The sequence below is a fragment of the Falco cherrug genome, chromosome 13 (assembly GCF_023634085.1).
Source record: "Falco cherrug isolate bFalChe1 chromosome 13, bFalChe1.pri, whole genome shotgun sequence".
Taxonomy (NCBI): Eukaryota; Metazoa; Chordata; class Aves; order Falconiformes; family Falconidae; genus Falco; species Falco cherrug.
In genome coordinates, this window is record NC_073709.1 from 13,509,698 (window position 1) to 13,523,149 (window position 13,452).

The 13,452-nt window shown below is 36.2% G+C and overlaps 1 protein-coding gene across 6 annotated transcripts in view; it reads left to right on the forward strand.

The window, feature by feature from the left end:
• The window catches only part of BIRC6 (baculoviral IAP repeat containing 6), a 183,177-nt gene that overhangs the window by 74,678 nt on the left and 95,047 nt on the right, over positions 1-13,452 (forward strand). For all 6 annotated transcript variants that reach the window (XM_055726252.1, XM_055726249.1, XM_055726253.1 and 3 more), the window contains exons 39-45: positions 1,124-1,277; positions 2,058-2,174; positions 3,172-3,326; positions 4,609-4,735; positions 5,605-5,715; positions 12,167-12,300; positions 13,324-13,451. In XM_055726252.1, coding sequence (XP_055582227.1) covers positions 1,124-1,277; positions 2,058-2,174; positions 3,172-3,326; positions 4,609-4,735; positions 5,605-5,715; positions 12,167-12,300; positions 13,324-13,451 — 926 coding nt within the window. The remainder of the gene's footprint in view (positions 1-1,123; positions 1,278-2,057; positions 2,175-3,171; positions 3,327-4,608; positions 4,736-5,604; positions 5,716-12,166; positions 12,301-13,323; position 13,452) is intronic.

The following is a 13,452-nucleotide window of genomic DNA, read 5'->3' on the forward strand; positions in this document are numbered from 1 at the left end:
AACAAATCAGAGGTAGTAAAATTACACTTAGATGTAATAGTATATTGTCAAGGTACATTAAAAATCTGAAGTATTTTGCTTGTAAAGAAGTACAGCTGTTCCTAACGAAATACTGAGTCTCCTTTCTCTGTCCTTAAGAACAATACTCTCATTTGGAGCTTTCTTACTCCTCTCACTATTGACTTAAACAGTCAGCCTCATTTGAATTAACCTGAATTACCACTTTCTTAGACAACATTACATTTTCATATATTCCTTCCCGTGTCCTTCCACTGATTACCTATCATGTAAAGACTTTTTTTCTCTAAATCTCACCTTAGCAAAAATTCCACTTAGTGCTTAATTTTTGTGTTGCTGGTTTTCCCTCCTCTTTTATTCTGCTGTCATTTCATGTGGCAGTACTCCTTAGTCCGCTTCATCCACACATATCTTTATAATCTTATTGCCTGATTGGATGTCCTCTAAAAACCAGCCAGAAAAACACTACTTCATTCTTAATCCTTCCTTAGATTTCTTTTCTATCTGTAAAATGACAGTTGATACTGAATCGTGCCAATAAAAAGACAGGCATATACAAATTGCCTTCATACAGTCTTATGTTGCTGTTTTCTTTTCCTGTGATTTGTATCTTTTCTTAGTGTCTTACATGATTCAACAAGATTATTCAACTCCTTTCTGTTGCAGAGCACAGTACAAATAATCCCTGAGCCTCACTGAGGCCTCAGGGTACTTTAATGGTATAGTTAATAATATAGTATTCTGTCCTGATAAATAACTTCTCAAAATATCTGTGTGGCACTCCACTTCCAAATTTAGTGTGATACAGATGTGTGTATAAAAACTGATAATGTGTTCAGATTGGCTTTCTGAATGTTTGAGATAGCTAACTAGATTGCTGGATTTTGACAATCACTAAGGATTAAGTAGTTTATACTGGAAGTAAAATTGAAACAGAATTTTCTAAAGCTCTTGGATCCAATCTTCTGGTTTTAATTTTTTCTAACTTCAGTGTTTGTTGTTAGTCATTGCAAATTTTATTTTTGTACTTGGGCAGTCTAAAGAGTTGCTATTTATTTTTTTCTTTTTTCCTTTTTTGTTTGGGGTCTGTGTTTGTTTTTTTAAGCCTATAAGCAGCACCTGGTATGATTACTGGGGTGCCGATTATGGCACCTACAATTACAATCCTTATATTGGAGGCGTTGGAATTCCAGTTGCAAAACCACCAGTAACTACAGAGAAAAATGGATCACAAACTGTAAGCGTATCAGTCTCTCAAGGTAAGCAATGAACTGAAAACCTGTTCAGCATCTCTTTTCTGTGAGACGGTATTTGACACTTTTGTTTAGCAGAGTATGTTAACATTCTCTAAGGCCGTTAAGTGGAAAGAATTACATTTTTAAATGCCACAGTTTTTCTTTTTTGTAGTAACTTAAAGAATATTATGTTAGGTTTTTTAAAAGAGCCTAACATAACAGAAAATCTTATTTTCTAACATTTTTGAACACACTCTTATTGGCAGTTTTAAAACTTTCCTGTTTCCTCAGGAAATTTTGGAACATCTTTTCTGTTTGGCTGATAATTTGGATTGTTGCCTCTACCCTAAGGACTGAGGTGGCACACTTGTTTAGTTTGGAGTGGCACTACTGAAATGGGGTAATAGATTTTTCTGCTGCCACACTGGAGCAAAACAGCTTTTTGGTTCTTGTTTGAGAACTATTACTGTAGGAAAAACAGGCTTAAACACATGTAGATTTGGTCATGTGTCATATTAAAGTGACTGCGAAAAGAAATATGTGTGTATTTCACAGAAATTCAGTATTTCATTAATTACATATTTCATGTCTGTAAGAATTTTATGCTCAGTTCAGAGTGTAACTTTCTACATTCTGCTTCTGTTATACATAAACCTGAATCTTCCGATTAGTGATACTGAGAATTATTTTTTTTTTTAATTTTAATGTATACTGTGTATCTCTGTTGCTTGCACAGGAAGTTAGAGTAACTAATTACGTGTCTTTGATATAATTCAGTTTTACCCTGTTTGTTGCCTTGTGTAGCTTTAGATGCACGTCTAGAAGTTGGACTGGAACAGCAGGCTGAGCTGATGCTGAAGATGATGTCCACCCTGGAGGCTGATTCCATTCTACAAGCATTAACAAACACATCTCCTACATGTAACTACCTGTTGTCAAATCATCCTCTTCGCATAATGGCCATGATGCTTTGAAATTTGTACTAATTTTTTCTGCAGTCATTTAGCAGCTTAGGACAAGTTATATTTTGCTTGAATTTTCTTGTTAGACCAAGCTTTAGAGATATTTCATTATTCAGATATTTTAATTATGTGTATACGTATGTTTAAGACATTTTGTGAATCTGGTCAAATATGCAAGATTTCTTTTACAGTGCATTATACTATAATGGAGGAATTGTTTTCATTTTCTGATCTAGATGCAAGTTAACATTAAATTTCCTGGTTTTGTGAAGCTTCATTCTTGCATTCATTGTGAAATTTCAGCTGTTTGAAAGCTGCTTTGTATTTGACACTTTCACCTATTCAGTGGTGGAAGTGAAAATATTTGAATACAATTTCGAGCCCAGCTGTTCAGTAAACTTTGTGTTATAAAAACCCTCACAATGCCAATTTGCTCTTGAACATATTTTCAGTGAGTTGCACTGCCCATCTTTTAAGATGTGCTTTTTTGTAGCTCTCTGGATAGCTTAATATGCATGCAGTCATTAGTTGAATATCTGACGATGGAATAGGTGTAGTGACATCCTCAGCCTTTACTCTCTGGAAGTTTTACTGACTGCAGTAGTTTTACCATAATGCGTGAGAGAGATTCCAATTGTTTGTCTTACCATGGTGTTATCAGGGTACTCCTTTAATACGTGTTTAGCAAAAAGTGTGAAAACGTGTTTGTGCGGGCTCACTTTCCAAACAGTTTTTGTGAAGGTGGAGGTGCCTGATATTCAAGTATGCAAGGGTACTTGTTCACAGTATGGTAGTCAGTAGTCCAGCTCAGCTGAACAATAAATTGAAGATGTTCTTGTGAATTATAAGTGTCTTTCCCTTAAGTATGAAATGCATGGAGATAAATGTGAGATTGCTTTTAGCAACTTTTACAAAATAATTCATGGGGGGGTGGTACTTTTTCTTTTGTTTTTTAGTAACCCAGTCTCCTAGCGGAACAGATGATTCACTGCTAAGAGGATTACATGCTGCTAGCCAAAATGCTCAGTTGATTGTACAGTTGTCATCTATACCTATGCTGAGTGCATGCTTCAACAAACTCTTTTCCATGCTACAAGTCCACCATGTTCAGGTATAGAATTGTGAACTTTGGAATGTTTTGACAGTATTTCCCTCTAAATTTGAAAGTTCTTTTCCTGTACTTCTTACTACTTAGAATTCAAGTAACCTGTTACATAATGTACTGTATTGCTGATGAAGCTGTCATGGACAACAGTACCAATAAATTAGTAGACAAGCTGCTGAAAGCTTTTATCAAATTGGACATTTCTTGTTACAGTGAAAAAGTGGGTATACATTTTCATAGTTAAAAACAAGTTCGTAGATTCCCTGAAAGATAATTGTTAGCTTATTAGTGAAGAGTATCAACAAGTGTGCAGTCTCCATCTGTGGAGTTTTTCAAAACCCAGCTGGATAAATGCCTGAGAAACCCATTCTGACGTCGCCTTTGGTCCTTCTTTGAGCAGAGGAGGTCACTTCCAACCTGAATTACCCAGTGATCCTGAATCATAGAATCATTTAGGTTGGAAAAGACATTGAAGACCATCAAGTCCAACCGTTAACCCAGGACTGCCAAGTCCACCACTAAACCGTGTCCCTAAACACCGCATCTAGTGTGCTTTTTGAAAAAATCATTGGTTTAGCAATGCTTTCCTCAGAACATGTACAGGAATGCCATACGTGATATATATGAGTGATTAGGTGCGTGCCTGCCTGCCTGTTCATATTTTAATTGGCTGGCTGACTCCATCCTTCAGTCATTCTTTAAATATCTCATCCAAAATACAGTTGTGTGATGTAAAGGGTCTTGATACTTCCCCAGAATATCTAAATAGTTACTTTCCTCAAGGGATTTATGCAGTGTGAGCGTTGGGGTGTGTGTGATACCAAAGGAGGTTTCCCAGTAATTACATTGGCCTTTTGAATAATTTCAGTTCACTGGTAAAATCACTTTATTGTACTGAGACATTCCAAAAGCTTACATGCAAACCAGCATTTCAGGTGTAAGGTTATAATACAGACATTTCTGGGCAGTGTTTAAAGCTGCTTTTTTTTAACATAAGTTTAAAGAAACTTCTTAAGAGAACTTACCTGTATTTAGAAGAACTCGATTACAAAAACGTAGCAGAGGCATTTGCTGGTTATGCTGAATTTGTCTTGAATATTCAGGTTTATCAGAATCTTCAAATCTAATCAAGGGGAGAGAGAGAACGTGTGTTACCAGTGAAACAGTAGCAGCTGAGAATGTAGATAAGGCTTTTAAAACAGATAACTGCTTTGGAGTTCTGGAAAAACACTTGAGTTTGGTCTGATAGTGGTTTTTTCCTTTTTTTTTTTTTTTTTTTTTTTTTCAGCTTGAATCCCTTTTACAGTTATGGCTCACATTAAGCCTGAATTCCAGCTCCTCTGGAAGTAAAGATAGTGGCGCTGATGTTTTCCTTTATAACGCTAACCGAATACCTGTAATTTCCTTGAACCAAGGTAAAATACATTGAATATGGGAAATTAATTTTCAGAAAGTGTAAGACAGGTTGGGTTTTTTTTTTTAAGTACCCAATTGTTGCTAATGAGTAAAAAGTATTATAATAAGTATTCTTGATAAGATCAGTGTTGGGATAACTACTCTGTTCTTGTTAAAGAGCTCTTGGGCTCATTATCTTCTCGACATGAAAACTGTGTAGCTAATATGTAACTGAGATTCTTTGATTTTGCATAATCTTCTCAGAAACTAATTTGTAAAATCTGTGGTTCTTAACTCATAATTATTCCCATTACTACTTAGTATGAGGTGAACTGTGCACCTGTACGCACTTCTCTGACAAACTTCTTCTTCTTGTATACTGTCCTATGATCCCTTTATTTTCAAAGCCGTTGACGGAGGGGGGAAGCACTGTTACTTTTTGGCATCAGACTACTATCTAGTACAAAGACATGTCAATTTTATACTGTAGACTACTGTCTAGTACAAAGACATGTCAATTTTATACTGTATAGTTTAGAAAATTTGTGGTATCATGTGGTGATAGTCCAAAATGTTAATGCTTGCTATAATGAACCTGTTACACTGACTTCCACGAGAGCATTTTGCAGCCAGTTTCTTTGCATCATTTTCTCTGAGGTGTCAGGGTCAGGACATTGTAGAAAGTTCTGTGGGGCAGTTCCTGGGAAGTGTTGGTGAGGCTGCTTTACCCAATTACCTGGAACAATAGTTGTCAAAACAAAGTAAATACAATAAACAATTATATTAATAATAACAACAGTAATAAATATAGCAGCTTGCAGTAAAAATAAGAATTTCATAGTAATACCTTGAAGATTAAAGCTTGGAAAAAACATGTTTTTCTTGACAGCTTCAGTAACTAGCTTCCTGTCAGTTCTGGCATGGTATCCTAATACCCTACTCCGGACATGGTGCCTTGTGCTTCATAGCCTAACTCTCATGACAAATATGCAGCTTAATGGTAAGTTTTGGGTTGTGGGTTTTTTTTTTTTAAATGTTGATTGTTCTAGTGATGTACAAATGAGTGTTGATTCCCATCTGAAAGACTACCAGAACTTTCCTTTTGTCATGTAAGTAGTTTTTCTGGTTCTCCATAACTTCAGGCTTTTTAACAGTGGGGTCCTTTAATTGCTTGTACCATGGGAAACTGAAACTGTAGTGGTAAAAGAAAATATCATTGTAAGTAGCTTGACAGCGTCTCCTAAAAATTAATTTTAGGACTAGCTAATGATCCTTGGGAATTAGTTTCAGACTATGGGAAGAGATAGCAGAGAGGAAGGATTAAGGTGCTATGAGAGATTCGTGTTTTTCTTAGCAGTAGGGATATTTTTGTAAATATACAGCCACTAGTTACTGCTTATGTTAAGCTATCTGAAAATGAGCCCCTAGAAGCTGAATCTATTAAAAAAGAAATCCAGCCCTTTCATTTCATTTCCCTATGCACATCAGATATCTTACGTTCTGTACATTGCTCCATTACATACTAGAGAGAATCTTGCTTTGTGAATGAGATTTTGCCACAAGACGGGTAGAAAGTAAAGGTTGTAACTTTAAAATGAAGACATTAAGCTTCTAAATGGCTTGCTATCATAGGGCAGCTGTCGTGAGGAATGCTTTGGTGGCCTTGTCCTCAAAGCTAAAGAAGGTAAGCAAACAGTAAGAACTGGGAGACTGGAATCTTTTAAACCCTACATGTTAGACCATGTCAGAACTCTTAAATTCTGTATTCACTCCAAACATATGTAGTAATTACAGAAGAAAGAAACCCAGAGCCACCTGAAGATCACACTTACATGAAGCAATTTGCCACCCTGTGATGACACAGCTATTCCCCACAGTTTTCCTCAAAGATGCTTATGAATCTTTTCTCATATATGCCATTTCAAATTGTTGGGTTTTGGATGCACTTTTTTCTTCAAGTTTTCACTTAATGTCCCTCTTCTGTGATGTTATTTAGAGATCAGTCTCAAAAGTCTACTGAAATTTTTGCTGTTAGGTGAAGCAATAGAGCTGTGAGTAAACTAATGGAAGAGACTTAATTGATATTCACAAACTGAGACGTCCATCTTGTTGTTGGTATTTGAGAATAGAATGTGGCTTGATTTGTAGGATACCAGTGCCTGCAGTTAACACCCGTTTATATTTTCAACACTCCAATTAGTAACTGTAGACTAGCAATTTCCAAAAACTGCTGTGTGTACCACTGAGACCATATGTGAATCTCTTCCAAGTGGTACAAAGCTCAGTGTTACGCTGTGATGCTGACAGGCAGCTGCATATTTGCAGGAGTTTCTTAGCAGTTGCCTGAGATCAGCAAGTGATGATTTGAATGAAAAGCTGCTCAGAAGCAATCACTGTGATTCATCGCAGGCACACCTCAGCACATGGATGTGGTTGTGCATTTTTGTGTATATAGGATTGTGAGCCCAAGGTTGGAGTTGAGTTGGAGATGCAAGCTTGCTGGAGGGTAAATTAAAGGATTGAAAGTGTGTCTCCTTTTATATATGTGTGTGGATTAACACAGATAAATATTCTTTAACTGCCCCTTTCCCCATACTCAATGATAGAACCAGGAGCTAAGTAGGTTTAAGCACCCATCAGGTAATTTCTGTGCCAGTATTCCTCAGCTGCCAATGAGTCAAGATAATATTCTGTCTTAATGGCACTGAGTTATCACATTTAAGAAGTGAAATAATCTCTGTTCAGTTCTTGACAATTGAAGGTAGGATCCATCAGAGCACTTTTCCAATCAAAAATTTTGGTTTCCATGTGCTTTAGTTCAGAACTGTGACTAATAATAGTCTCTTAATCCATTGCAGACAGTGTCTCACAGGAGTTCTTATCAACTTACAGTTTGCAAGATCCTGCTTTCCAAGAGAGATAGGGGTTTGGATTTTTTTTTAAATATATACAGCCAGTAGAGAACAAACAATTTAAAGACAAGTTGGTCCTGAGACTGGTGAAATGTATGTCACATGTCAACTGTCTTTGGAGTCAACTTCCTCTTGCATTTGTCTTTAATTCTGTAATGTTTTAAGCTATGAAGTACAAATTGTTCACATATCTTCACTGTATTGCCAAGTTATGGGTAGGGTTTTTTTCTTTTTTGTTTAAACCATTAAGATGTCAATTACAGTTAATGGGGAACAATTTAGGTTAGTCTTGCTAGATGTGTGTGGTTATAAAATGAGGTTCTTTGCCCTTTTAATACCCAAAATACAACAAGCCCCCAGACGTGTTCATTTGCAGAATATCTTCACTGATGAAAAAAACACCACCACTAAAAATATTTTATTCAGATGATTTCAGGTGTAATAACCCTTTTCAGATGCACTAAGCCTTTTAAATAAACAAGAAAGCACCTCTTCTTGACATAATCCTTTTTAGATAATCATATTTGCTGTTTCAGAAACTGAAAAACAACTTAGAGATATAATTGCTTATAGATGATTCGATAAACTCTTTTTGCAGGTGAGCATTTTAGCACTGAGAAAATCCCACTATCCCTTTTTTCTGAACCATTGGATCTCAAAGCCTTCTCACAGACCCTCCTTCTTAGGTTTGCTTTATTGAGCTGAGATTCATTATTGCCATTTGATACATAGATTCAGCCATTCTGTTTTCCCCCGTCTTCCATTGAAAAAGAAGAAAGGAAACAAAAGGGAAAAAGAAAAGGCGGGGGCAGGGTGTGTGTGTATGTGTGTGGGGTATGTGCAGTGCTTTTTCATACTTCTCCATCCATTCTAGATAAGGGTCTTGCCTTATTTGCATTTTATGAGTAGTCTCTTTGAACCCACTTCTGAACCATTGTACTCTGAAGATTAAGGTGTCAGTCGCTTTTTCTGCAAGAGGTCAATGAATTAGAAGTTTTTGTCATGAGAAATGAGGTGGTTCTAGAGATCTCATCCTGACAACATTTTTTTTCAAAGCCGTTTCTTAGTTATTTTTCCAAAACCCCAGATCTCTATAGTATTAATCAAAGCTTTTTAGTTGGTTCCTTCCCCCACCTGAGTATAGGGCGGATTCTTATGGGGAACTGGCCTGTGCTGGGATTTTATGAGTAACCACTGTGTAGGCCAGGTCAGTTCATGGTCAGAAAATCTTACTTCAATATGCCATTATGTGCTGATAAATGTCATCAGAATAGGAGCTCAGGCTATGTAATTTCTGTGCTTCAGAAACTCTTATCTGAGGAGTGCAAGATATTTTTCAGGGATAAACCCAATGCCCACGTCATTTCTATTTGGAGCAATGACCTTAGTTTACAAGTTCCAGGGACAAATTTTGCAAGGATGGTGTTTAAAATCAGTATTTGATGGGTGACGTCTAAAAGCATTTAACATTAGGTAAAGGAAGGTGGATAGAAGCAAATCTACAATGATACCTGGCTAAGAAGTATTTCAGCACTACAGTTGCTCTAAAGTAAACAGCTGTAATCTGTCAAATCATTCTCATGGTGCCTTTACTCATCTGTTCCTTTAGTAAGAACTATTCATGCTCTCCTCACATGCCCTTTTGCTTATCTTTTATTGTTGTCACCAGAAATACTGTTTGGGAGCAGTGTTTTGAGGATAAACACACCTGACAGAGTAGATAATGTAGATGCATCCTGAAATCTGTAGTTAAAATGTCAAAGGAAACATGTCAGACTAAAAATACAATGTAGGAAAGAAAAGTGGGGTTTTACATTGTAGGGATATTTTCAGCTGTTAAATATAAAATATAAAAATAAAATAACATATGAAGTAATCAAGCTGTATTTATTCAGTTATGGCACCAACCCTATCATAAAACAGTAGGAAAACTATGGATCCTTTTAATCCTGGAAGGAAATGAGTTGAGGTTTAGCATGACTTGGCTATTGTGTGTCAAAAGAAGATGGGCTGGGACTGTACATGCTGGGGGAAGTTCTAACATACATCTGCTTGTATTAAGATGTGAAGTCTTTGCAAGTAGCCACATTTAATTTTGTAGTTACAGTACAAACCTAACAAGTGAAGGTGCAAACAGCACGAAAATGCTGGAGTTCTTAAAATAATGTTACTTTCAGAGAAACACCAAGTGAACAAATTAAATGACTTAAAGCTACACCCGAATTGTGCCCTGTTCAGAAAAATGCAAGCATACGTATTCTAAAAGCTGTAGTTTCAATGGAGAGTTTGATTTGTTTTGTTTAAAAAACAACATTGACTGTTACTTTTTTGTTGTGTCACACTGGTCATGATCCTTATAGACTTCGTAGGTGATTTGGTGTCTCTGAAGAAAATTAAATACCTTCTGTCAATGAAGATACCATTCAGGAATGCAGGAAAGCACAAAAGCACTTTGAACCCTTCTTCAAATAAAAATACAAAAACTTTGGGCACTTTTTACACATTTTAAAATCAATTTGGATACTCAGTAAGTACTTTTGGACAAACTCAGGTGACATGTAGCTCAAAACTGAAGTCATATACAAAGTTGGAATGATGCAATTACATTGAAACAATGAAATGTTTCAGAAAACTATGAAAAAACAGAATAACCAGATTCAGGTTAACTTCTCATTTTGATTAGTTATGCCAGCTGCAGTTGAATGTAGTTTCAGTGACAGTGATTTGTCTTAAACTTCGAAGAAGTTTTTAAGTGGAACTTTTCCCCAAAAAAACTCCAAAAGGCAGTAATATAACAGGTCTAAGTATACATGCAAGGGCTTGAGCTTAGCAAGTTAGTGTTCTTAATGACCTGAGTGCCATATTCATTTTTAACATGTATGATGATATGCACAGAAACACCTCCCAAAGCCAACAACCAAACCCAACCCCCATCAACAGCCTACATACCTAGTTTTCTTAGAAGGAGGATCAGTGTATTGTGTGTTTTACTTCAGTAGATGTTCAGGGGTGCTGATTCAGCAGGGGAAAATAAACTTGATCAGTTCACCCAGACCGGTATTTCCAAGGCACGTCCTGCAGTGGAAGGCGTTGTTCTGAAATGCTTTTTGTTTCAGAGAACCTGTGAAATTTTGTACTTCCTTTTTATAGACTTGTCCCCAGCAGACAAGACTTCACCTTTTCATCCTTTGCACTATTAAATGTAAACTAGAGCAGCCTGATTGTCTAAAATACAATGAAACTGGAATACTGTGGGGTGCTTTCTTTTATTCAACTCCAGCTATTGCCCATGCCATCAGTCATAGCCATGCAGTCTTGTTCCACTACTAATGTAGTTAAATCAATGCAAAATGGTTTGTGTAGCTGTACAAGGAATACTTCCAGTGTAAGTTTTCTGCATGCAGCTGAAGAAAGAAATTGGTTTATTGTTTGAAAATAAAATGGCATTTGTTAAGGGGAAAACTTACTGTGAATTACCTTCTCCTTCCATCTTCCTGTAAGCATTTCTGCTCATATGTGTCATTCTGCTGAAGTGTGTTTGCAATGCTATTTTTACTTCATTGCTCTGAAAGCTTTACAATGGGGATGGAAGCAGTCAGGGTTTAATTCTGGTTTTGACAGAGATGTTTCCCTCCTGCTTAGGATCTTTAGTTTAACTTCCCTTAGTTGAAGGAAATTATTATGAATGATGAAGACTCTGGTAAACAGCATGACTAGCATGTAGTTCAGGATTTGGTTCTTTTAAAAGCCTCCCTAATTAAGAATCTTATCTTGGGATGCAAAAGGGTACCAGCCAAGCTCTCATACCAAAGCATCATTTCCTCTTGATTTAATAGTTTATATATGATGAGGTAATCTGAAAGTGGTTGCATCTTCAGCATGTTAATAACCTGTAACTTCATTTAGCTAGGTGTAATATTGTAAGAATATGGTTTTTATTCAGTCGGTAGCTATGCTTTTTTTCAAGTTGTATTTTGAATTGATTCAATATACCACTACTGAATGATGAGTAAGACTTCACATTAATAAAGATCATTTGTTTGATCGTTGAAGGGTGTATTTTAATTCTAATTCTGGTCTTCAGAGTCCTTATCTGTTAAGGTCCCTACAGTTTTAGTCAATGGTGAGAAGTCTCCGAGTATGCCAAAGACAAAAATGTCTCTTGTTTACAGGATAATAGACCATGTGGTATTTGGCAAACTAACAAATGCATTTAAGCCTTGTTAGGGTGTTTTAATAGCAAAGAGAAACAAATCAAAATGTATATATTGCTTCTACAAGGGGAAGCTCTACTTTCAGGAATACTGCCTTAGCAAGCTTGGAACGCTGGTGGAACAGATTTTGGGGGGCTTTATTAGCTGTACTTACTGAAAACCCTACTCTTAAAATTGTAGTCCTGAGTAAGCAGCTTTTGGTAGCTTATTTTGCTGAGAATATTTACACATCATGAAACAAGTATGAGGGATATGCAGTGTAAATGTTTGATTTACACTGAGTGCTTAAGATTATGGATTTAATTTTGATGTCTTTATTTTTAAGCTGGTCCAAGCAGTGCCATTGGAGCTCAGGAAAGTACTGCCCAATTGTTGGTGTCGGATCCAAACCTCATTCATGTGTTAGTGAAATTTCTTTCTGGCACTAATCCTCATGGAACAAATCAACACAGTCCACAGGTAACTAACTAGCAATTAAAATAGAGGCAAAACTCTTTGTAATAGGATTTCAATACAGTTGACGTGAATGTATGTCATTCATAATGTGTTATATCCTTGCTTTCTTTTTTTTATGGTTATAGTCTTAGTGGGTTCTGATGAGCAATCACAGGGAAGTCATGTTGGTGTTACACTCTGAGTAGCAATCATACGTTTTTACAAGCATCTGGAGACTTACCAAAGGGAGAGAATGCTTTGTGATATGTCAGTTAATGTGTTCCATGTTAGGATTCCATAGGTGCCTGCATGAAAAAAGTAACAGAGTTCAGTCAGTTTACTGAACTCTTGCTGGATTGAGATAAAAATGCCAATGATGATTAAATATAAATATCTAGTAATTCCAGAATTTAAAATTATGTTGTTTAATTTCTGCCTGTTTCTGAATTCGTGTGGTGTCTACTGTTTCTCCTGATTTCAACTAATGGCTTTTTTCCTTTTTGCAGTCTTTGAAACATCTGTGAATAGTGATGGGGGAAAAAAAAAAAAAAAAGCTCAAGTTAAATTAATTGTATGTAATATTTGACAGGAGTCTCAGAAACACATACTTTGGGAGACAGAAAACACCTGTTATTTCCAGTACTTTCCAGAAAGTACATGGTCTTTTCCAGAACTTAAGCATTGTGCAGTACCATTAATTTAAAGCGCTTACATGTAAATGTGTAGTTTGTGGAAAAACATACAGATTAGCATAGAAATGTATTCTGTGTGAAGTGTAGTCGTACATTGCTGTGAAAAGATCAAGTCTCAAGCTGTAAGAGGAGTCTTAGGCAAAGAACTGAATTATTTGCTTTTTACTCATGGTTAGTGATAGGAAAACAATATAAATTGATATGGAATAGTTCTTATGTGAAACCTTGTAAAAAAAGCAAGTTAAGCTACATCATAATTTTCTGTTCTTAGAACAAGTTCTTGTTAGATACTACTTAATGCTCTTGAAGACATTTCAGTTTTACACAATACTTAATAAAATGCCTTTCCCTCCAGGTTGGGCCAACAGCGACGCAAGCTATGCAAGAGTTTCTTACTCGATTACAAGTGCACCTTTCTTCAACTTGTCCTCAGATGTTCAGTGAATTTTTATTGAAATTAATACATATTCTTTCAACAGAAAGG